The sequence below is a fragment of the Apteryx rowi genome, unplaced genomic scaffold (genome assembly GCF_003343035.1).
Source record: "Apteryx rowi isolate R43461 unplaced genomic scaffold, aptRow1 scaffold_289, whole genome shotgun sequence".
Lineage (NCBI taxonomy): Eukaryota > Metazoa > Chordata > Aves > Apterygiformes > Apterygidae > Apteryx > Apteryx rowi.
Window position 1 is genome coordinate 964470 of NW_020449296.1, and position 25550 is coordinate 990019.

The window sequence follows — 25550 nt, forward strand, 5'->3', positions numbered from 1 at the left end:
ACACGCTGTGGCAACTCACCAGCTCCCTGCTCCACAGTCCCTCTCAGGCAGCCTCACCATATGCTGAGCAGGGTCACTGCTTGCTTAATTCTGGGTGAGGGAGAATATTATCTCCCACTTATTTGTGCCAAAGCTCCCTCCCCTGTTCAGTCCATCCCATTAGTGGCTGGAAACTCTCTGGTTCAGCATCTTCCAAGTGTGAACTTGGAAATTCCAAGTGATTTATAGTACCCCTGCCTGGTAAACTAAGACCCTGGAGAGCATCCAGGACTGCAGGAAATGGGCCTGCCTTGGCAGAGGCAAGAGAGAGGAAGAAACTGGACAGGGACTAGATGAGCTCTTCCTTCACTTGGCACTCCCACCCCTTTTCTCAAAACCTTGTGATTTATCCATCTCTTGACCATCCCTGCAGGAACCAGATCCATTACAGAAATTAAAATGAGCTATTGCCAACAGCTGGCACAGCTCAAACCCCCAACACGCCTGTCCCCTCCAAGCAGAGGGAGATGGCAGACAGCAGATGGCTTGCAGCCGCATGAGCAGGTGCCAAGAGAAGCTCCTGCACTGCACCCTGATGGGCCACCAGATTTTGAGTCTGTTGGCCAGATGCACGGCTCTGAGGACAACTGCAAACCCAGGCTGAAGTTGGAGTCTGGCACAACCTGGTTTCTGGGAGCAGCTGAGGGCAACCACCAACTCTTTGTGCCATTGCATAGAACCCCCTTGACATTTGCACATCCAAGGTGTTAAAGATACCGCATGCTTAGTTTGGGATGCTTCAATACTGAGGGGTTGAGCTGGGAGAGAGGGGCAGAAAGCCCTTTCTCTCCTTTCCACAGCTGTCCCCTCACTGCCCCATTACAAAGAAGCCTGAAGCAGAGAAAAAGATTCATCTCTCATGTTAAGTACATAYCACAGGAGGTTGGTGGCTGCAGATACGTCTGGAAGATGTAACCAGCCAAAGGATCCTACCCTGAAAAAAAAGGCTTCAGCTTCAAACAGTGCATGACTGAGCCAAGGGTGTCCAGAAGAGGCAGTTTGATATTTAATTGACCTCAAACTCAACCAAGTCATCATTGTCCCCAAGAAGTCCCTCATGCTAGTGTCTGGAAATACATGAGAACATTCCATCCTGAAGAGATTCATGCTCCAAGCTGGTGACTACTCTGGAGAAAGTACAGAAATATCTGCTTCCTGGGGGTGTAGGCAACCATAAGAAGCACTCAAAGCTTGAAAGTCAGGAATAAGCCTCTCCCAAGCAAGATGAGTTCGGACAGGCATTACTGACAGGCACAAGGAGATAGAAATAAAACCACGTTTAGAGATGTTTTCCAGGTGCTGCTCTGCCCCATCCCAGGCCCATGCAGCAGTGGGAAATTCCCTAGACCAGCATTTCTCAACCTGTGGCATTCAAGGCATCAGAGAGTAACTCAAGTGCAGCTGCAAAGTCAAAACACCTCACACACACACAGCACTTGCACACAAGCAGATTAGAGGAAAGAGCAAATCTAAGTGGAAAGGAGTGTTGAAACACTCCACAAAACAGTCCCAGGATGTTTGTTGAGACAGGCAAGGTGGCCATTAAATGTCAATGAATGCTGCCCCAAAGGCTCAGAACCTTGATGTGACCACCACAAGATCAGGAGAGCAAGCAGCCTTATATCCAGTGCTCCCACTGCAGTAAGGACACAGCCACATACACCACAGCAGTAACAGCAGGGAACAGTGTCTTCATGCATTACAGCACCAGAGCAGGCAYTCGTCCCACGTGGGGTCCACTTGGCCTAAGCTTTTCTACAGCCAACACCAGTCAGCTGAGCGAGACCATCAGCTTCAGAAAGTAAGACAATTTCAGTATTTCCTCCTCCTTCCCCTCCTCCCCAAATACATTTCCTGGGAATAAACTTTCCTGGGTTTCTGGCTTTCATCACTTGAGACAAAAAAAGTTGAAGTTATCATCTGCATGGTCACAGCACTGTCATGCTGATAACCAGCCTAATCCTTCTGATTAAAAGAGAATTTAGAATAGGACAGGAGGGACGATTTCCTTCCTTCTGCAGCATTTAAAAGCAGCTCCTGCTTCATGGTTGGCCACAATGAAAGTTTCTCCCAGGCTGTCCTCAGTCTAGCCTGGAAGAGATGGGGCACCAAATACCTATATTTGGGGCCAGACCCCTAACTGTTAAGCCCATGTTCCAAGCATCCCCATGAAGGACTAATGCCTGGTTGTGCAGTGACCTGCTGGGCACTGCCTGGGTTAGACATACCCTTCACAAGACAACACCCTCCTGCAGAGGAACTGAGAGCACCTCAGGCTGACACCAGCCTCAACTAGATTTGAGCCCCAACCTCTCAGCCCCTTTCCCATCTCCAATATCCTGCTGTCCCACTGCTCCCTGCATTAGTCATGACACCTTTGCTCCCTTGCAAGGGGACCCCACCAGGATTACAGACTGGTTGCACGTTATGGAGGTATTTAAGACAGGAAGGAGAACAGAGAGCATCAGCCAGCTCCTTTGCAGCCCATGCCATTTCCCTACCATCCCTCTAGGTTTGCCATTTCTTTCCTATATGCCCCAGCTCTCCAGGGGTGCATTGGAGCTGGAAGGTGGATCTCATGCAGCATCAGGCACCCTTAACTGTGCATCTCCCCCAGGAGCTAGAGCAATCTGGAAGTTTTGCATTTGAAAGCCTTGTGGCAGGAGAAGGGAAAGAAAAAGTGTCTTTTGGCAGGCCCCTGACATCAAGGGAAGAATGCTTGGGCCAGGAGAGTTGGGTAATTCAGTGCAGTGGGGCTGTCCATCAGCCACCAGTGGCCCAGACATATCATCCTCCCCTGACAGTTCCCACCAGCAGGAACGCCCAGGGAGTCGGCACAGGCTCCAAGTATTCATGTCTGTCATGAAGTGACAGCACACCCTCTTCCTCCCATGCTTGCGAGTCTGGCAGAGAAACAGCCTCTGGACCACGCACTTCCTAAATAGATCAGAGCATTTCAAAGGGAGGGTGCAGGGAACAAGAGGGATGATTTTTTTTTTTTTTTCCTTCCAGCTCACCTGTCTAACAGCTCCTCTTGGGCAAAGGCTGTAGGTCACACAGCCCACTTTGGTTAAGCCAGAATGGAGAGCTGTGATTTATGTGACCATCCATGACCTAGAGTTCTGGGGTGGAGGGAGTGGGAGTAGCCCTGCATCTTAAGTAGAAGAGATTGTGTGTTACACTTAAACAGAGAAAGCAGAGAAAGCCCCCAAATGCTTCCAGCCAGCTGCAATAGCAACGTGCAAGGCTTAGTGGAATGCAGGGAATATGCTTTAAACTAGCTGCAGTCTGGCTCTTCAGACCCCTGCCTTACCCCAGGGAGCACAAGCTAGCAGGTACTTGCTTTTTCCCTGAGGAGGAAAGAGCTACAACCACCCAGCTTTCCATTAACCAGGCACGTAGGTACATTGCTACCAGGCTAGGACTCAGGGCAGCTGCAAGCTGGACCCAGGCGAGGATTAACCTAACTCAGAAGCACCAGGCAAACTTGCCACAATCTACACAGGGAACAAGGGACCCAAATTAACTTTCCACTTTGTTCTCACCATGCCTGCAGCTCAGTCTTACAGGCCTAGAGTAGCTGGAGCCTTGGCTCAGAGGAGAGGGTGGCCAAAATGCTGCCCCCGTGTCTCTGCAGACATCCTTGCACATTGCTGCTCAGGCCAAGGGCCCTGCAGAGCATGGCAAGAGCAAGCAAATGGTAGAAAGTCACATTTGCAGTAAGAGCAGAGCAGGAAGCTTGCAAATCAGGCTACAAATGCAACACAGGCCACTCTRCTCCAACTAGCAAGCCCTTTGACATGCATAAATAGACTCATTGCCTCCCAGGGACCCGTGTGCAGCCTCCAATTTACAGCTTATGTGACAGGAATGATAGTCACCATCAGGACAGCTTGCAAGAAGTTAAGAGTATGACAGGTCCCCCTGGTGTAAGTGTCATGTTAACACATGACAACAGTAATTAACACACCATCACCAATGCATTAAGAATGGATGATCCATCTAGTGAACACAGCCTCCTTTCAACTCCAGCATAGTTCCTTGCAATGCAAAAAGTCACCCCCCCCAATCTCTCTTCCTTCTGATCGAAAAGGCACTGAACATGGGTTCACCCCAACTGGTGCCACCAGTTTTCTGCTTTTTTTTCTTAATTTAAAGTTGTATAGAGAAATTTATGAGGTATTTTTCAGCCCGAGATGTTGACATTTTATTTGCCCAGGATAGCCCTCACTTGCTTTATTGCCAGAATGTAACTGAACAGAGCTCTAACAGAAAGAAACGGGCAAAGTCTCAGCTAGACACTGCTGTGATGTGCCTCACAACTGCAGTGCAAGTTTGGCATGTGCACGATAGATCCCATGAGCAACCTGCACCCAGCTGCAGGATGCAACTGCAGCCTCCCTGCAGGAACAAACCAGTCTTCCAGTTGTCATGATGTGTCAGCACTGGAGATACATGACCTGACGTCTGCAGCATGGAGCAACAAACGTGCCTGAAGAAGGCACAGCCAGGCAGAGGAGGGACCACAGCATCAAGGCCAGGGTGCACAGCATCAYGCAGGACTCCTCTGAGCAGAGCCTTGCCAGAGGACACTTTGCAGCAATGGAGCTGGAGGCATGCAAACGCAGGCCTTGTGCTGGTGGAGCATAGGTGGGAGCCTCATGCTCAGCGCTTCACAGCATCCAAACCCTCCGAGCACAGCAGTGACCAAGTACAGCCAACTGGCAGCAGCACCCAAACTCAGAAGGAGCCAGCTCTTCGTGAGGTGCAGCAGAGCTGTGGGACTTCTGGCCAGAGAAGGCTGCAAGTAGCAATACTTGCTTTCTTGAGCCTATGCAACCAGACAAATTCATAGGAGGGAGAAAAATCTGAAGATATCATCTCTGGCTGAAGAGATATGAGCCACAGGTTGCCAGAGGCTGGAGGAACATCAGTGCATGCTCACCCTGTTCTTATGCTTTTGCTTGTATGCCCACTATTGACCTCCCTCAGAGGGAGGAGCCCAGGACATTTGGCTGTACTGGATCAGGCCATTCTCAGGGAATAAAGTGGCCCAGAACAAGCAGTGAGAAGGCACTGAGGAAGATATTTTGATTCACATTTCCAAGGGCTTTTGACAGGAGCAAAAAAAGCACATTTTAAGCATTCCTTTCAGCCAGCACGCATCCCAGCCCATGGGACCCCTCCTGGGGCAAGGCACAAGAAAGAACAATCCCGCTTTCAGATCAAGAGCTCCTTTGTCACCCTGCTGCAAGCAATTTGACCTTCAGCATCAGAAGTGGGCTGGTATCACAACTGTTCTGGTGGGCCTGGGCTGGGAGCAAGTCCAGGCGCTTGGGAAGTACAGCAGCCTGGCTGCCAACCCCAGCATCTCAGCACGGAGAACAACAGACCGGAGACTGAGAGCTCAGCTTTGGAAACACTTGTTTCAGTTCAGTACATTTCCTCCAACAGCCAGACGCTGAGAAGGTCACCCACGCCAGCATTTCCATCTACAAAAATATTGGTGCCAAGAAAGAACAGACCAGACCCAGGCCAGGCTATGCCAGGATGTCCAGAGGGTCTAAGCCTTTGAAATAGAAGCTCAGCCTCATTTCATCAACAGCATCTTCCCATTTCTTCAAAACACATCAGTTCTTTCCCTTTGGCTCCCCTCTGCTGCTCCAAGGACAGAGCCTCCAAATACCTCCCTGTCCATTCTTGGCTCTGCCTCCAGTTGCCACCTCTTGAAAATTTGGAGCATTCTGCTCTTTGCATAATTACAAAGGTATTAATTACCAAGCACAGCACTTGTTAATGACACATCAAGGAGACAGGTGACCCGCACCCAGGGCGAAAGCAAGGGCAGCTTCTGCCTGACAACTCAACAAGTATCCTTCTGTGCAGTCTTTTCAGCATTGCTTTCTAGTGACAAAAGAAGCTATAATTCCCCCCCACCAGAAACCCCAACAGAATAAAAACTAACAGGGTTTGTTATTGCTGTAAGGCCCCTTATGCACAGCCATGAGCTCTCTGGGGCAAGGGCTTCCCTGCAGACCCATCCCTAGGCAGCACTTGGCCTGCACACCTCCTGCTAGTACTGGGATGATACCTTGGTGCAGAGCAAGATCACTGCACTGCCCAGCCAGTCAGCCTGGAAAAGAGCCCAAAACACTCTTCCTTCTCCCAGCCTGCAATCTCAAGACCCTGGGCCCAAACAGAACCTCTCAAAACAGCCCAAACCTTAAATGCATCTGTATATTTGCATACAGGGGCTGCTCATCAGTGCAGAAAGGTCAGCCCAGGCACTGAGCCTTGAACAGGGCTCACTAGCCAAGCGATAGCGTTGCAGTCAGCTAGCTACCCAGATTTCCACACCCCATGCCAGTCTTTTGCCTAAGGCCCAAAGAACACAGGCCAACACCAGTCAAGCAGATATATTCCTTCTGACATAACCAGCAATGATGGAAACCATGACAATATCAACAACAGCTATTACAAGGAGACAGGAACGAATTTGAGCATTAGCCAGAAGGATGTCATGGCTACATGGCAGAAAACAAATCTGGACAGTGCCTGGGTCACTCCGGGCAAGCCAAGCGCAGGCCTGAACACCAGCTTCTCCAGAGATCGGAAACATGTGACAGATGTATTGGGTTTATGTAGCAGACCTGCCCTCCTCTCCTGCAGAGCCCTTTTGGCATGTTTGCACACACACATCCACTTCAGGTCTGCATGCTTACCCTTCCCATGCTATCCAGGCATGGAAGTGTTATGATACACATTTAACTAATACAGCAACAGAAAGGGTTTAGGGCACACAGCTTGCAATTAAGGAGAGCTTCTTTCTTCACATGCTGGCAACRCACCTGCAATTAGCAAGCCCTTGATTCTCTGCAAACTCCCCTGAGATCAACAGCACCTGATACTGGTGTGTCCAAAGGTCTTTCATAACTCAGAAAACTGCTTCCCACACCTCTGTTGCAACACTGGTGAGATTTTTCACACCTTATGGCTCAGAAACACTTAGAACTTGGACACCCTGAGTCCAGCTCCGCAGGTCACACCAAATCTGCCAGTGTAATTGGCAGCACAGGTGGGCTGTGGCTGATACAAGCCAGGGCAAAATTACTCTCATTAAAAGCAGCAAAGCAAGGCCATGCTCAGCATGATTGCAGGAAAATTGCTTCCCGCATCAGCTCCGTCAAGCCAGCCACCAGGAGGGCTGCAGAGGAAAGAGTTCAAGCAGCCCTTGTGCTAATAAGATCCCCTAGAAATGTAACTCTGGCCAAAGTAGCTGCATGAACACAGGATGGGAGGCTGGGGAGAGCCAGATGGCTTCTCCCCAACCAACAACCCCAGCTGCCACAGGGTTAAATCAATGCATGAAGCTATTAAAGGGGGTGGAAATGTTTTAACATGGTTGAGTGAAATTCCTCACACTTTCAAGTCTACAAGGAACCCCATTGGGACTTAATAGGCTAACACAGGCTGTCCCATTACAGGTCGTTAACACACATAGGGGCCTTGGGAAGCACCAAAATTCAGACTCCCCACACCCCCTTCAAGGGGGAGTCTCCCCCTCACCACCACCCTGAATCCAGCTGATTTGGACTGATGGGGAGGAGGGATGGAGGAATAGGCCATCCCCTTCTTTTCCACCCACCACTGCCACCTTCTCCACCTGCCCTGAGGTGGTAAGGTGCAAACAGCAAGAGGCTTGAGAGGGGTTCCTGAGCAGGTTCAGCTCTCATCATGCTGAGGGAGCAGCAGGTTGGTCCCCAGGGAAAGGTGCAATGCACAAAGCTCTGACCGCCTCTGGCAGAGGGACTCGCTCCTCCCCGCTTTCCCTCACCCCACTCCTCAGTCTCAGCTCACCGGCTGTCCCCCTCCATGTCCTCAAGCATCCCCCCCAAGTCCCCTCCCCACAGCACTGTCCCCCAGAGTCAGGGCAGGAGATGCAAACACACATCACACTTGGCAGTGAGAAGTAGGAGATCCTAGCAAAGCCCTGGCCTCAGACTCATTTCAGTCTTGGGGGAAAGTGGTCTGCTGTTCCCCAGAGGCCTCAGTGCAACATGGAAATTACTGCAGCCCTCAATTTCTGCCCTATGCAGTATGATATTTCCAATCAGGAATAAAGTTAATACTCAGGAACTTAAAAACAGGTATGTACTAGTTATTTTCCACTGACAAGAACACAGTAACTAAAGCACAGGAAGAAGGAGGGTCAGAAAGAAAAGAAGGAAAGGACATTACCCCTAAACTCTCAGGCTGGAGCACCTTGCCCTGCTCTCCACCAGACTCCCCTGAGCAGGGCAACCACAGCTGTCCGCACGGCTGGGTCAGAGCCCTGGGGTTGCAGGCCTGGAGCTAAGAATAGGAGAGAAGTGGCCCACAGGAGTGGCTGCCGGCTTTCCCTCTTGCAGATCAATAAGGCCAACATCTCTCAAGACCATCTGAAACACTGATTTGCTGAATAAATCCCACAAATTCAGAAGCAAGACAGATCCAGGGTCAGTGCCTTGCCCAGTCAGGAGTCTAGAAGCTGGGCACAGCTCAAGCAGCATACAGGAAGAAGGGGAGCTGGGGATGCAGACAGACAGATCACACCAAGGGAGGATGCCCTAGAGCAACCTCAAAGACAGCCAAGAAAAATTGTACAGGAAAAGCTTAGACAGTCCTGGGAACAACATGATTTGGCAGATTCAGATCCTACTGYGACAGAGTTTCTCTTTTTCCTCCCATAAGATAGTCCAAAACTCCCATAAATATAGTACAGAAAGAGCCCCTAAAGGTCTTTCCCCCTAGATTCCTCTTTATTTGGGCATCCAGCCCTGTCCACAATCCCCATCTCCCCACAGCACCTGTAGTCCCTCAAGGCTTTGGTCCCTCACAGACCATCTTTCATCTCCTTCCCTTTCTCCCTTGCAGACAAAGCCAGGACCCTCAACACCTGGGTTCAGCCACACAAGAACAAGAAGTGGCCCTCAGGACATCTCCAAGCAAGCATCCTGGCCTGACTTGCTTCTCATTCGTACCAGCGCCATTCAGCAAGGCGCTGAAGTGACTCCAGACTTCCACCAGTCCAAGCAGGACTCGGCTCCAGCCCTTTATCCTCTCAGCTGTAAATAAGCCCCTATCAAATATTAATGAGGGGCTCCATTCACAGCCCTTTGGTAGCTGTGTGAGGTCTCTCAAGTTGTAGTGAAACCACTCCAGCATCTCCTCATGGAGGCCTGGCTGTCACTTCAAATTCAGCCCAAAGAGCAGAGCTCTCAATCCTTCCCTCAAACACCTCCTCAGCCACCACAGGCAGCATACCCCCCCCCCCCCAGCTCACTGCAGCAGCCTCCCTGGCCCAAAATCAGATGGCATTGACTGACTCCAGGCCCTCCCTCGGTCCTGCATCCTGGGGGATTCTCACTGCACAGCACAGCCCCTCCTCAGTGCTCCCACTTTCTCCTGTGCCCATCACCACTGGCTGCTTTCCTTGGGCAAAGCTGCCCTGCTTGCATCCAGACTCAGGCTGCAAACAGCCCTCCCTCCACACCCAGCTGTATGCAGCTTCCCAGGCTCCCCTTTTATCTTCACACCCAGAGGATTTTCCTGTCCATCGCAAAGCTCCTGAAGATGCCCGTGGGACAGGCTTATGTTCACAGGCAAGCCACTTCATGCTCTGCTCCCATTATGCTGAGAAGGAGCCCCCAGAAACACCTGCAAAAGTGTCCACCAGCAACAGGTTTGCTCTACGCCTCAGCAGTGACCAGGCAATTGCTGTGCTGAAGCCTCTGGCAAAGCACCATCATTTCCTCTGCCCCCCCCCCCCCCCCCCCCCCCCCCCCCCCCCCCCCCCCCCCCCCCCCCCCCCCCCCCCCCCCTCAGCACTGTGTGCCAGGGCAGGCCCGTGCCAGAGGCCATCTGAGCTTCTGCAAGGCTGGGAGCACAGCCCAGCAGGGTCAGGCCGTGTCCCCAAGCCAGAACAGGCTGTGAATTGCTGCCTGCCCCTGCCTGGGGCAGGGCAGAAACATCTGCAAACTCCACAACAGACACACACACACACAAAAAAGAAAATCCAAGCAACTGACTTCCTTGCTGACAGATCCAGCTGGAAGGCAACTCAAAGGCTTGACATCCAGTTCACCCCCTATTCCAGCAGGGGATCTTCACCTAACAACCCCAACAGGTAGGGCTGGAGCAAGCAGCACTAGGAAACCCTCATCCCTTTTCAGGAGGTCCCAGAGGAGTCGGAGCCCCTCCAAGGGGCAGCACTCAGCCAGGGACATGCCACATGTTGCAGCAAACTATTTTGCTGCTTTTGCTCTGCAAAAGGCAGGGCAAGCCCAGCCTGCAAAGGCTCCTGCAGATCTCATAGTACAGGCTACCCCATGCTGCTTTCTGCCAGGGTTGGAGGCTGAAGACAACATAAGGGCACAAGCTCCCTGCCAGGATACTCCTCTCCTGGGAGGAGAGGTTATCAGGCCTCATATTATCACAGATGTTCAGTGAGGACGGAAACTGAGACAGGGCAGTTACAGGGACCAGCCTGGAGATCCAAGGTCTCCGCTCTAACCCAACTTTTGCCCAGCTTACACAGAAAACATCACCAAACAGACCACATGTTCAGGTTTGCTAACCCTGCTGCCAACCCACCGTGATGCTGCCCAAAGAGTTAAGAGTGCTTCCTCATTTGATCCACAACACATTTGTTTTGTGTTTCAGGCCCTGGCAGGTCTTATTTGTAAGATCATGAAATAGTCTGAAGCCTTACAAGAACATGTCAATTAGATGCTCAGAACTCCACTATCAACAAAAGGTCAAGCTCACTTCTGCTCCATCTCTGCAGAGCTCCACCACTTGCTCCCCACTTCAATCAGGCTTCTCAGAGCAGATGCCTTTGCAAGGAGGGTTTAGCATCATATATACCATTTTGCTTTTACAATTGGCTTGCAACTGGGAGGGGAGGCAAAAAAAAAAAGTTGATTTTTGTTTTAAACAGGCAGGCTAGATGTACAACAGCTTCCAAACTTGAGTCGTTTTGATCTGCCAGAATTTGGCAGAAAGGGGGCTGTCTAGGAGACAGGCACAAAGCACCAATTAAATAAAGACAAGTTATGCTTTTTCTGTCAGGCAAGAGAAGGCGGGGGGGGAAGGGGGGGAGGAGAAAAAAAAAAAAATCAGCCCTGAAGTCATTTTGCTTTCACAACAACTTGTCAAGCCAGCCTCCTCTCCTCCCCTCTCCCTCGGAGGAAGAGCGAGGGAGCACCCGCACGCTTGCTGCAGACGCGTGGCGTCAGTCAACAAACCACACCATCAGTCACTTGGCACATTGGGCCAAGCCATGCCCTCGCCTTCCCTGGGGCATCTGTCAAAGCCTATGACAGGCAATGAGAGCAACGGATACCTGGTGGAGAGAGGCTTAACACGATCTCCACCAGCCCTGCTGCCGAGAATCCCCACTTACGGGCCATTAGGTTAAAAGGAAAAAAAAAAAAAAAAAAAAAGCCAAGCTAGCTGTCTTTGCAATGCACTGCCAAGGACCCATGGTGCCAGCAAAGTCCCAGCACTCCAGGAAAACCTGCTTGGAGCACCCAACTCTGAACCCACCCTGAGCACCAGCCTGCCTTGCCCAATCTCACCAGGACCCCAACCTGCATTTGCCTGGCACAAGGCCAGACTAGAGGGTTACAAAGATCTCTCCAGGCTTTATTTTTGCATGTCATCACTGGAAGAAGATAACCAGCTCTGAGTGCAACCCATTTCCAGGTGGGAAAGGGAAGGCATTTTAACAGTGCACAGCCTCAGTGCACAAGCACTGATCCCAGCTCCAATATCCTGCCTCATTCCCAGGCCAAGCCCCCTTTGCAGAGCCCATCCCTACTGATGAGGGCACTAGCAGAGGCRAGGGACTCACCTTAACTTCTAATTCTTCCTTCCCATGCCAGCTCTTAAGACAGCACAAGTCCAGTGGCAAAGCCACCCCCACACACTAGTGCACATCTCATTTCAATAGGACACCACGTGTGCGGAGCTGACCTCTCCCAAGGAGGCACACGCTCCGCTGCATTAACAGAGAGCAACGCCTGGCCTGTTTTGGGGGGGGCTGGATCGGTCCCACAATTAGCACAGATCAGGCAGGAAGAGCATCTTTGACTGGGCTCAGGGCTGCTCCAGTCGGCAGCACGTGCTGCCTGTTTGCTGCCGGTGCCCCGGCTCATTAGCACGGGGTCGCTCAGCTGCAGCCGGGCACAAGCACCGCTCGGTTATTGCGACACCGCTCACGTCTGCTGCTGCGGAAGCGTTGAGTTTCCTTGAAGAGCTTTGAAGCTTTTGGTTTGAATTTAAAGGAAAAAAAACAAATGCTCACATAAAGAATAGTAGGGTCTCTGTAAACATACCAGAAGGAAAGAAAAAAAAAAAAAAAAGCGAATCTTTGAGCCTCTTGACCTTGACAATGTCGTTATAATTACAAGACTATTTATTCTCAGTTAAACCCAACTATTGAACAGGCAGTGTCAAGCTGGTTTTCCCGAGCAAGTGATTACCCTGCCTGGCTAATCTAATGAAAATTATCAGGAGGCCACTGACCTCTCGCTACACATGCTAAATAATGCACAAAGCTTCAGGATCAGACAGGCAAATCATAACCCTACCTTATCTTATCTCGTCCTATACAGCCCCAGGGTTGCTCCATTCATGTTTGGCTGCGTTAGCCAGACGCTATCTCGCTGGAAACCACAGCGGAGCCAGCCCTGAGAACTGCACAGCAAAAAGTTACCTCAGAGGATTTTTTTCTTGTAAGAACCAAGAGCTACAGCAGCAGGTATATTTATTACTTTTTTTTTAAAGCCACTGCCTGACTCCTGAGCATGCTGCACAAGGTGGTGCTCCCCAGCACCAGCTTTGGGAAAAGGGGCTTTTGCAGCAATACCCATCTCCTTCAGGAGAAAAAAAAACAAAAAACAGCAAGAACAGGAGCTAAAGCTAGCAACTAGGGGAGCAAGACCTAAACAAGGAGCCACCAAAGAAGTTATCACACCCTCCCCACACAGCCACAGCTTGAGCAGCACATGCTCACTGCAGATAGAGGAATGGATTTGCTATGGGTGACTTCAGGCCCAAATCAAGTTTCCATGGGGGAAGCCACAAACAACTAGGGAAAGGCGCTGCTCAGGGGCAAGCTCACTATAACTTTTTAGTCCTCCACCAGTAGGAAAGCCCAGTTACAGCACGCCAGAGAAGGCACACCTTCTATCCAGCCTGGCAACATGCCCACAGCCCCAAGTCCCTACGGCATCACCCCTTTGTACAGTCATTACTTTTYGGTCCCAGATCCTGCAGTACCAGAGCTCCCAGCTTACCTCTAGCCACCTCTGCACCCAGGAGCTTCCCCCTGCTGCCTCCAAGCTCTAAAGAGCATTTCCCAGTAGCCCATCCTCACCTTGCTCCGCAGGCTGAAGCGCTTCCCTTTTTGCAAGGCTCTTCCTACCCCCAAAACACTTGATTTACCCTCCCACCCTGGCTATCATGGGACTTGCTTCCCTTTGCTCCAGCTGGGGACGTGCTAAATGAGACACAGGCGGGCAGGATCTCTCATCTTTGAAAAGGCTAATTTCTCTCTTACAAGCTCTTAGGAGAACAACAGGGGCAAATAGTCTCCTCTGAGCTGAGCAGGGAGGAGTCACAACAAACACCAAGGTGGATTCAGACATAACAGAAGAGGGAGCAAGACAGGCAGGAAATAGCACAAGCTTCAGCTTTGGGAAAATACCAGCTAACACGTGCAAGGAAAATGATCCACAGCAGAGATATTCAAAGGGAGGCAGAAATCTGGGAAAAATTAATGTCCACCAGCAGATTGTTGCGGGGGGACAGCAGGCAGCCAGGGCTTTGAAACGCAGCACTAGCAAGTCAGCGGCTCTACCTACAGCAGATCCCACCTCTGCAAAAAGGAAGAGGTGCTGCTGTGTTATTTTGCCTACGTGACGCTGCCCTTTGCCCAAGGGTGTCTTYAGAAAGATGGTCCTGAATCTAAGGGAGCCTGGTCATGCTGGGCATGGGGGTGACTGAAAAGGTTAACTGGCTAGGACTCRGCAGAACAAGGGGTTCTTCATTTTTCATCTCAGTTTTAGGAAGCTGTCTGTTRCTGTTTTGTCCAAGCTGCTTCTGGAAGAAGTTAGACGAATAATTAAATTCCTCCATCTCCTAGCCTGGGTGACGGGAGCAACCTCTGGCTTATTGGTAGTTGAATTCAACGCTGTAATTGCTTGTGTCACAGCCTTGCTCCCGCCACATGTGCTGACTCTGCCCTTAAAAGCCAAGATGCGTTTCTGTTCGTGTTTCTACTGTAAAGCAGCTGCTCAGCATCCTCCACAGGCATGGTGGTGGATGTTGGGTGCTGCGAAAAGTACCCCCGAGCTCAGGACCATCAGCTGGGTTAACCCAGCAATGCTTTGCTGAGCAATATTGTGCAATATCCTCTTAACAGCCACCTGGCCTGCAAAATGCTGCTGTTGTGGGTAAGTGACACCTGAGAGGGCTCCCAAAATACGTAGAAGATACTATGCACAGTCACAAAGAGGGAGGCAAGAGCCTGGCAAATGTAAAATACTGTTGTCTCAGGTTAGACTTTACCATGGTGAGATGGGTCTGGGCAAGGAAGAAGGGGTGGATTTGAAACCATACTGCACAAAGCCCTCAAAAGCACACTGGAGACCAAACCCAAACCTGGCTGCCAGCCCCAGGACCAAGAGAGTGCTCTAGCTTCGGTGTCTACAGCCACCCCTAGCTCTGTGCACCTATCGCTCCACAGAGGATGCAGTATCATCACTCCCCCTCTGCTTCATGGCTCACACAGAGACAGCAGCAGCGTGACTGCCCGAGAGGGACTACAACACACTGGAGTTTGCAAAAGTATGTTCTGGGGAGGTATCTTTTCTCCACAACCTGACTTCCAGATGGAGACATGCATCTGCACTTGTCCCCAGGGCAGACAGCAGCAATAGAGGCATCCTCTGGTGCTGCTACCTGCCAACATAGCACAGCAAGGCTTTGGAGTGACAGCCTCCAGGGACAAGAGAGCAATTTAGTCGCCATGCATGGACAAGTACTCGCCTTCCTTGCTGAAAGCTGCCAGGCAAGCCACTGATTAGCGTCACTTGTCCTGGTTATCTTGAAGCAGACACCCAGCCTGCTGGGACCTGTGCTGAGAACCCCCCAGCTCACTGCATGCACACTGCTCACTGAGACCCAGGTCAGCCACTAGTGTGACTGGGCCTAAGGGGTAGGAAGGGATCACATGCGAGAGTCCCTGACATTGCCCTCTCAGTCTCAGCACCTCTTTCCAGCGTGAGCCCTGTTTCCGTCTGCTGCTTTTGCACACAAGTGAGCAGCTACTGCCAGCTGAWCCCAGCACGGCCCAAGCAACAGGACAAGAGGAAGCCGAAATCTGTTTCCCCTCACACAACCACTAGCAGGGCTGCTCTTCAGCCCCCATGCTTTATTGCTAGTGGCAGCGGAGACAGGAGGAACCCAGCTGGATTCCTCCAAGGCAGGCATGGAGCAGGGTGAGCTAGTGCAGGGCCAGCACTTAGGAAAAAAGCATCTTCGTCTTGACAACTCAGCAAATTTGATCTGGAACTGGCAAGAGCGAATAAATGTAAAGCTTTCAAATGTCATTTCAGGGGTTCAGTTACCAGAAGGACTAAAGAGAGACAGACAGATAAGCATATAGGGTTGTGCAGAGAGCCAGATGCCCCGCTTTGGTCTATGCAGGGTATTTACTGTGTGTCCTGCAGTTGGCATGAGCTGTCAACAACTCAGGAAAGCTGGTTTTCTGCCACCAGCTCAGCTCTGGCACCTCAAGGAAATCCCAAAGCCACTCCAGGTCACAGTTCCCCCTCTTCAAAAGTCATGATGCTTCCCTGCACCCCCAGGCCATGACAAGGCTGAAGGCTGACCATGGTAACATGCTATGGCAAGCAGCCATGGGGACCTCGCCAGGGGACCTCCCCACCTTTGCCTCCCCCAGTGAGGCAGCAAACCCATCAGTGCAAGACTGGCTCTCCCCTGTGCACAGGCACCCCCTACCTGGAAAAAACAGCATTTCTGGCCYGGCTGCAGGTAAAGACGTGCCAAAACTAGGAAGGACAGATATTGCATGCCCTTAAAATCAGGTATCTACCCTGGCTGTTGGAGAACTTATTCTTCACAGAGGAGCAAGCTAGARTGAACCTGAAGTCACTGATTCAAAGCAAAGAGGGGTGAGAGGCAACAGATGTGTCTATATATAGAAGAAAAAAAAGACAGTGTGCAGAGTGCATCTGTGAGCCCCCTCCCAGCCCTTGCCCTGTCTAAACAAGCCCTAAGGACTTGGCATGTCTTGTCATTGCTGGGAGAGGGCACCAAGCACTGAGCTGAAGCCCAGCAGGCTGGATGTGCAGATGGGAAATGGTCTTTTTGTCAACAGCAGCTTCTTGGACTTCTAAGAGATGGATGCTGTCACTGGAAATCCCCAGGTGCATGCCTGGGGTGTCCTGCAATGCTTAGGCTTCCCAGAACCCAAACCGTGTGTTCTCCAGGCAAAATAATTGGAACTGCAGCCAAAAGAGGAGAGTCCTCCCACACGCTCTAAGAGTTGGGACATGCAGAAATGCCCCCATTGAAAGGGCAGGGTGGCCCAAATCACAAGGAGAGGGGAAGACGTTGCTGCCAGGTGTCACAGCACATCTGTGGCAAAGCCAAAAAAATTATCGCCCAGGTAACGTGATCACTCCTCCATTGATTTCAGCGTTAGACAATGCTCGGTGCCCTGCCACAACAGTTGGTCTCACGCATGAAATAAAAACTAGATTGACCAACATGCCCAATGGGCCTGTCAAACTAATAACGTTAGGACTGGAAACACACCAGCAGCAAGAGCTGGCCCCTGCTCCAGAGCCCTCGCACAAATCACGCCTGCGGGAGACAGAAAAGCCGCTATTGTTCCCAGAACCAGGCCAATAAAAGCACAGACAACTCCATCCAGAGAGAGAGGCTTTACGAATCCCAACAAAGAGCAGCTTCAGATCCTTCAGCTGCAAATAGGTAGGCAGGCAGGCACAGCTAAGCAAGCACAGAAGCGCGTCTGTGCAACACGTGTGGAGAATCCGCCGCACTGCATGTGTTGGGGGCATGCTACAGGAGGAAACCGGTCCATGAAAAAAAATTATCAACCCCTGACAGCGCAACTTGTCTCCCCCCGCCTCCAGAGTCCCTGAATAAAACAGCTTCCGACCCATACATGATTGCAGYGTGACGGGGAAAGAGAACGGCATGGGCGCAGGTTTCAAAACCKAGCGAGCAGAGACCCCTTTGTGGGGCCTCATTTCCAGAGAGTGCCAAAAACCCACCCTTTTGGGAGCAAACACTCCAAAACATCTTTTGTTCAGGCACCTCCAAGAGCAAAACCATCTTCCCCATACTAATAGTTATTTGCAGGTACTTTTTCCCATAACACTTATTTCCAGCGCTTGTTTCTAAGTGAGAGCCCCAGAGGACTGGACAGAGCTTTTTTGATCAAGTCTCAGAGCAGCAGCTGCATTTTGTTCTCTCTCCCTCCTTTTAATGTATTTATTTTTTAAGCCCTCAATTCAGAGGCAAGGGAAGTGATGCACAAAGGAGGCTAAATCACTCGTTGGCAAAGTCTGGAACAGGCTGTCTGCCCTTTGCATCCGAGAGCCGCGTCCTGACCGCAGGAGAGGATGTGTCCTCATTATTACCAGCATTATTTTTAGGCCACGGACAAAATGACTGTGGTGTAGAGATACCCCTATTCCATGCAGACAGGTTTTGTGTCATGAATGAACAATCTCCCCCAGGCAGTGGCGGTGGCAGAGCTCTCCTGCCTCCTTGCTCAGCTTGCAAACCTCCCCCCCCCACCAGAAACAGGAACTTCATGCCTCTCTCAGATGATCAAACGCAGCGTGCAATCGTCCCCATGCCTGCATGGGATTTGGGGATCAGCCTGGCTAATCTGGAGCTCTGCGGCTGGGAATTTGCAGCACGCAGCACTTTGCAATAAAAGGCCTCGCCGGTCACCCGGAAAGAGGCTATTCATGGAGCAAAGACGGAGGCGCCAAAAAGCAGCTACCCTCTCTTCCTCCCCACCTGTATCTACAGCATGGCCCCAGGATCTCCCCGAAATGCAAGGCCACCCCTGCTGCACTGGGAAGCCACAGCGCAGGCACAGAGGAGGGATAGCAGGGCTGTCTCGCCACAGCAGCATCCTGCAAGCTGTTACACCCCATCCCCAAGTCATTCTTATCTGTTCTCCAGAGATTGGGAAGGCCACCAGAGACCACAAGAAGGAAGAAAATACCAGGCTGCAACTTGGTGAATACAATGCATTCACTGACTTAACACCCACATAATTAAAAGCAGGCACATCCCTTCGTGATAGCTAGCCCGGGGATTGTGCCTGCTTACGCGTTTGCTTTCGGGGGCCTGTGATCCTACCTGCAAACGCAAAGCTGGTTGGCAGTGCCATCGCAGAACGAGGCTGCTCACAGCACTGATGAAACAAGGGGCTGAGCCTGCCTCGCCCCGAGGAGCACCTTTCCTTCCCAGCAAAATAAGCAGGAATAACAGCAGCTCCATCCTCTACAGTGTTGCCACACATCTGAGCGGTCCATTGCTACTCCCAGAGCTGTGCATCTCCCTCGAGTGGCCCTTGGGTGCTCAATTCAAGCCCTCCTGGCCATTGAGAGGGCTCCGACAGTGGTTACGACCTCAGCCCTGATGGGGCAGAGGATGCGTTAGATGACTCACGTCGAGAGTCATGCCTCATCCTGGGTTTGCTTCAAACCACCAGGCCAGCGGCRGTCCTGGCCTGGTGCCGCTTCCAGTGCTGGGACAAAGTCTGCCCTCCAGCCTCTCCAGCTCACCTGGCGTTTCTTGTGGCGCTTCCCCCTGCCGGCTCCCCTCGCACAGGAGGGGCTGCAGACTATTTAAACACAGCCAGGTCCGTGCTAGTCAGATTTATGTGGCTCCCACGTTCCCTCTGTAACGCAACACTCAGAGGTCACGATTCCTCCACCAGCTGCTGCCAATTCTGCAGCCGCGACCGCATTACAGTATCATTTCATCACCAACCTCTCTGGCCTCCCTCCTCCTCCTCCTCCTCCCTCTCCCAAGCAGGGAGCAACCAAAAGCAATATCCACAGGGAAAGGAGAAAGGAAGTTTCCCATATAACAGGCACTAGTATTAATTCTGACATCTGCTGCACCTTCCTTTATTTCTGCAGCTTTATGAACGTGATTCAAAGCTGGCAGCAGCCCCAGAGGATATCGCAAGTCACCTGAACGACCGCTGCTTGCTCCACTCCAACACTAGAGCCATCTCTGAAACGGAGAGCAGCAGCCCAGGCAGTGCACAACGCCACTCCCAAACAGCTCAGAGCTGCGAGTGGCACCACCAGAGCATCACTGCCACAAGAGGACTTCAAGACATCTCTAGGGTGTTACGGCTAATTAGGATCCCAACTTCATATCATCTGATTAGGAAGCACCTTCAGACAAGACACCATCTCCTCTTCAAACCACATCAGCGTCTTCGGATGCTGTCCCAAGTTGGCTTAAAAGTAGTCTCAGCGCTTCCTTCCAGACCTCCTTCCACTTCGCAAGGCATTTCAAAATAAATAAACCCCCCGTCCTAAGCACTCTCCCTCCTTGGGCTCTGCAAGAGTCTTACAAAACATCTGGGGAAGTGACCCTGATTATGTGCAGACACGCACCAAGCTGGACACACGCCTCTGGCAGACAAACGGAGCGAACGAACCTACGCGTCTGCCTTCTCCCATCTCTCCTTTCTAGTCGCCGTAGTGATACTTTCAACAGCAGTCAGCAAACACTTTTCTGGGAGAACTGGAGTGTTTGCAGTGCGTCAGTGTCCTACTAAAAGCATTGCCTGGGGGCTTGTGACAGAAACAGCGCTCCAGCAAAGGGGCTTGGTGTCTGGCAGCAGAAGGCTTTTAAAAAACTAACCATTTAGAGGTTAATACGTCAGAACATTATCAAGCATCAACATTTTAGACCAGAAGCTTGGCTTCTGTTGTCAAGAAGCAATGAATAAACTGAAGGTATCCTGTTTCCCACTAGTGCCAAAATTTAAGTAAAGAATCAACTGGGGGGGGGGGGAATGCCTGCAAACATGCTGAACAAATATTAACAATCAAAATTCAGAGAAAATAAATATTAAATCCTCCCAAGCCTGCTATGAGAACAATGTCTCTTTATTTGCTTTTTGCAAGGTTTGCTATAACAAGAGAGAGATTCCAGTATACAGTATTTTAATATACATGCATGCATTCACAGCTGGTAAAATAGATTTTAAGGACAGAAGACATTATTACAGCTGAATTTATGCAGACATGCATAAACACATCTTAAAAAGATACATTCTTATGCACCCTGCCCACATATATGCATGGACATATATATTATACACAAATAGATAGATAGATATCTCCATCCATACACACACACACCATATTCTTGATAGATCAGACTCAAAAGTTTTTGCTACTTCAGGAAAACATGACCCTGAGGAGAGACATCACGTACGAATTTAACATCCAGCAGAAAATGAAACCTTAACATGCTTCATCTTGAATGCTAACCCCAGACCTAATCTAATCCCTGCTCTGGACAACGCCTCTGGTGGGCAGTTAAAGCCACGCTAGGTGTTCCTGGATATCCCCAATTCCCCAGGGACTCCCTGGGGCTCCGGCTCCGTCCCTCTCCTCCCGGCTTCGGGCGGGTTTCCCGCTGAGCGCTCCCAGCCCCGCTGCCGGCGGCTCCCACGGCCGCGGCGCGAACGCGCAGATCCTGCGCAGCAGCCGCCCGGCGCGACGCGTCCCCCGCTCGCGGCAGGAGCGGCGCGGAGGGAGGCGAAGGACAAGTTACCCACATCAGCCTGCGGCCTGCGCACGGGTTTAACACTTGGATTCCTGAAAAACGTGCGGAGGGATCTTACAGGGGCTTGGTCGGTCAAGAGCGGCTTTGCATCCTCCTCCCTTCCCCATCCCCAGCAACGGGGATTCTAGCAGATCTCGTGCCCCCTAGTGTCATCCCGGCGAATTGGACCAGGACCAGGACCTGGACCAGGACCATCTGCAGAAACACTTCCATGAACTGCCCTGGTTGCATGCAGCTGGACCAAGCAGGGCCCTTACCTAGCCCGTGAGGTAAAGCCAGCGGTGGGAAAACACATCGTGTCCTGCTGGTCCTGGGAACACAACTAAATGTCATTTCCTATGGATATGCCTTTTGGATGAAGAGAAGCCCAGCCTGGCAGCAGCATGCGCTGGCTGCTGTCCCTCCGGCACACCCCCGTGCAATGAAAGCTTTGCAGGTACCTGGGTGCCTGGCACAGCACAGCCTTCATCACACTCCTGAAGAGCTTCGGCAAAGTCTTCCCCACCAGCGGATCACCCAAGTGGCGTTCCTGGAGAGGGGCCAAGAGGAGGAGGCAGGGAGCATCTGCAGTGGACACTGTCCAGAATATAGCTCCTCCTAAAAATAGATGGTCCCTGGAAGGGCATGGCCTTTCCAGCTAATAGAAAAGCTCGGCGCTAGGAGCTTATGGTTTGGCATGACAAAACTTCAAAGCGCATGAGTGCAAAACACCAGTAACTCTGCATGAAGTCCCCATTTCATGGCTGGTGTGAAGCCAGCACCTGTGGCATTAAGCTCTTGCCGTTGCATGAAAAGCAATGCATGCAACAGCCCAGGACCCAGCATCCCTGCATGCCAGCCTGTTCTGGCCAAGTAACAATATCCAACATCTCCTGGGAAAAGGCACGTACTGGCTGCAATGCTAATGGGTGTCAGTGGGACTGAAGCACCCAGGTGACCCCTGCACATAGAGCACCTAGGCAAGAGGCGCGTGCTGGACAAGTGTGCAGAAAGTGTGCATTCAGGCTGTGGCACAAATCAAGACTCCCGGGCCTCAGTTTCCCCATCTATACAACGGGCATGACACAGCTTGCCTTCTCTCTTATTTCACTCACCTCACCTACTTCAGCTATTAGCTCTTGGGAGAGAGAGGGAGGCACAACTTACTACCCCCGCGTACAGCACCCAGCACACCGGGCCCCATCCAGCATGTGCTAGCAGCGCACAAATAAACCTCAGCAACTCATCACCAAAATTTGGAGGAATTCTCCCCAGGGCACTGACCTGAGTATGCTGCTTTCTTCTGCAACACCGAGCAGGGACTATAGCTTAGAATAATGGGGAAGTAACTCAGTTCAGTGCTGACAAAGCATCACAAGCCCCAGCGGGGTGGGAGGGGAGGAGGTGTCCTTCCCTCACGCTGCCGTGCTTGGTATACATCATGTTTAGGGCCAGGCATACGTCACCAGCACAAAATGGACAAATTGGAGGGATTTCAGGAAAAYGAGCGACAGAAATGATCAGGCGGCAGAAGGGATTGATTTACAAGGGAAGATTAAAAGAGCTGCGATCAGTCTAGCTGGGCTGAACACGTACCGACAGAAGGAGTTGGATGCTAATCCGCAAGTGAGGTGAAAACGATAGGGGAAGGAATAATTTAGCATCTTGAACAGCAGTTGGATGAAATTAAGGGGAACTCTGGGCTGAGTAGGTACACACACAGGAAAAAACAAAACAAAACCTCCTCTCCTACTTGTCCAAGATCTAATCTCTCTAGCAAAAAGCACCAACTCCCCAAAACTCTGCCCACCTAGAGCTAGCACCCTTGGAAACAGCCCTGCCTAGGTGCCCAGAAGCTGTGTACACGCACACACACCATGCACACGCACACACACCCCTTTCCCATCCCCGACTTGCACTCAGGAAAGCAGCAGGGCCTCCGCGTTAACCCCTGAGCTCGGAGGCTTCACGCTTGCAGGAGAGCGGCGGCGAGCGGAGGATCGAGCTGCCGGGAGCGGTGGGAAGGTCCCTGTAGCAGGACGCGTTTGCTCTCCCAGGTTTCCACAGGGGAAAGGTGCTGAGCCGGCTTCCCGCAAAGCCGGAGGAGTGAGCTCAGCCGCGAGCACTCGGATATTTACACACAAACAGCACATTACTCAGCAACTCCCATTTGTCAGGCGTAATGGCAGCGGCAGCAATAATAAACAGCAGAGCCGAGAGATGGGCTCCGCGGCCGCGCATCCAGCCCCAGCCTCACGGCGGAGGCGAGCGGGATGCATTCCTCCCGCTTGCCGGGGAGTTATCCAGAGTCCCCCGGAGCCTGGGCTCGCACCCGCAAAACTCCTGCCGCCAGCTTCAGGGAGCTGGCCAGACCTCTGAAAGGCTGAGCCCTGGCTGAACTGTTATTTATACGTGAATGTGCATTGCGAGCTTTGCGGCTCCTTCCTTTGCCAGTCCAGGAGGCGCTGAGCACCTTTAGTGGCGGGGGCTCAGCACCTTGGCAGGATCAGGCCCTCCCAGAGTAAGTTCGACCAAAAAATAATGCACAATCAACAGATTGTGCCTTGGCCTGTTCCGACAGCCAGCTCCGATGAGTTAGTTATCCTAAAGGGTTGTTGCAAAGAAGTCTCACGGGCGCAGTGCTCACATTTGCACAGCCCGGCCCGTCTCCGGGAAGCCTGCCCTCCCCAGCTAACTGCTCCCCAGCACCTGCACACAGGGAGGCATCGCTGCCCGTCGGACATGAGCATCCCTTGCATGTTTCCAGCCATCCCCTCACAGCTCCGATGCCTCGCTGAGGAGCGGAGAGCGGGAATGGCTTGCTCCCACATTTTTGCACGCTTTTGCAGCAAGGCAGTGAGACCGGCCACTTCTCATGACACACACACACCCAGCAGGACTGCCGGTGGTGTGTGCGGGTCCTGCTGCCCGCAAAGGGAAACAACATGCATGCACACAGAGTCGGCACAGTCAGAGTTAAATAAGCAAAATCCTAGTAGGAGGCAGTAAGTTCTTGAGCAAAAAGCAATCTGAGAGAAGGAGCTCCAGGACCTTCCCAAAGAAAACACTCCAGGAAAGCCCCCCCACGCACAAAGAGACAAGAAACAAATCAAATAGCTTTGCCTGCATTCCCACTTTCTGCAACCTGTGCTACAGATCCTACACATGTGTCTGTAAGCATAGGGTGGGGAAGAAAGGGAAAAATTGTGCATCAGCTTTCTATGAGAAAGAAGTGCCAACCTTTATACCAAAAAAGTTTAACGGATCTAGAAACAACGGCTGGAGGAGCCAGGGGAAGCCGAAACATGGAGCCCAGGTTCTGTCCCCAGCGAAGGCAGCAAGAATTAGCTCACACCCTGGTTACATTCCCAATCCAGTTTTAAGATTGCAGTGGGGGAAGTCACCAAGATCTGGAAATGTCAGGGAATTTGTGCAGTAGAGGGAACGGTGTATATTATGCAATTCTGGAAAGCAGCCCTCCTGCACACTCACACATTCATTGGGATGAACTGCCTAACCCGGGGAGCACAGTTCCACAGAAGCACCAAGCAGACGATTTTCTTAAAAAGCCTCGCCCCGTAACAAACAAACAAACGAACGAACAAAAAAACCCCCACCAGAATTAAAAAAGCCCCAGTGGGTGCTGCCACAGCAGAGAAAAGGGCAGGTTGTGCCTTCAGAGAAATCGAGAAAAGAAAGAAGTCTGCTCTCCCGCCCAGGAAATCTACAGTTTACAAAGAGCCACCCTGCAACCTCGGCTCCAGCCCCGCTAATGCGATGCAGCAGGCAGAGCAGAGGGATCATCCCTCCGCAGCCTTCAACCTGACGCCGCTCGCGGGGCTGCGATGCCTTCCCGGCCCGGGGGGGACCCCACCGCGGGCTCCCCGCGGCCCTTCTCCCCTCGGGGCGCCGGGGGAAACCGCCCCGGGGGGGGGGCAGGGGCGAACCTCCCGGGGCCACGCAAACTTTGCGCCCCATCCTTCCCCCGCGGGCGCGCCCGGCCGGGCACACGGAGGGACACACACACACACACACACACACACACACACGAGCAGGAAACAAAGTTGCCCAAATTGTTTCCTCGCGGGCCTGCCCGAGCCCGTGGCCACGGCGGGCCGGGGGAGGGAGGGGACCCGGCGCCCCACGGCCGGGCGCGGACACGCGTGGGCGCGCCGGGGCAAGGCGGGCGGCGGGGCAGGGAGCGGGGGCAGCGCGGGGCCGAGCCGCGGAGGGCAGCAGGCATTTCCGCTGCCGCTCATCATCCCTCCGCGGCGCAGCGCAGCTTCCGCGTCGGGCACCGGGGCTCGCCGCCCCCGAGCCCCGCGCCGCGCAGGGAGAGGGGGGCAAAGCCGAGCCGCGCAAATCGCCGCGCCGCACCCCCCCCCTCCCCTCCGGCCGTGGGGGCACCCCGGCCGCCCGCCGCGTACTCACGGCGCCCTCCTCGCTGCTCCCGGCGCTACCCCCATGCAACCACCGGCTGCTTCTGCACCGGCTCGGGGGCTATAAGCTCTTTTAAACTCCAGCACATAACCCATGTGACCGCAGAAGCCACTGGTAAGGAGCGCCGGGGAGCCAGCGATGAGCTCAGCCCCGCACCC

The 25550-nt window shown here is 52.3% G+C and overlaps 1 protein-coding gene across 2 annotated transcripts in view; it reads right to left on the reverse strand.

The window, feature by feature from the left end:
• The window catches only part of CNTFR (ciliary neurotrophic factor receptor), a 235976-nt gene extending 210496 nt beyond the window's left edge, over positions 1 to 25480 (reverse strand). Inside the window, exons 1-3 of one of the 2 annotated variants that reach the window (XM_026069197.1) lie at positions 25413 to 25480; positions 14849 to 14858; positions 8286 to 8322 (exon numbers count right to left, since the gene is read on the reverse strand). In XM_026069197.1, coding sequence (XP_025924982.1) covers positions 8286 to 8322; positions 14849 to 14858; positions 25413 to 25480 — 115 coding nt within the window. Of the gene's footprint in view, positions 1 to 8285; positions 8323 to 14848; positions 14859 to 21447; positions 21458 to 25412 lie in introns of both variants that reach the window. The other variant, XM_026069196.1, reaches the window with a different exon arrangement.
• Positions 25481 to 25550: the final 70 nt, after the last annotated feature.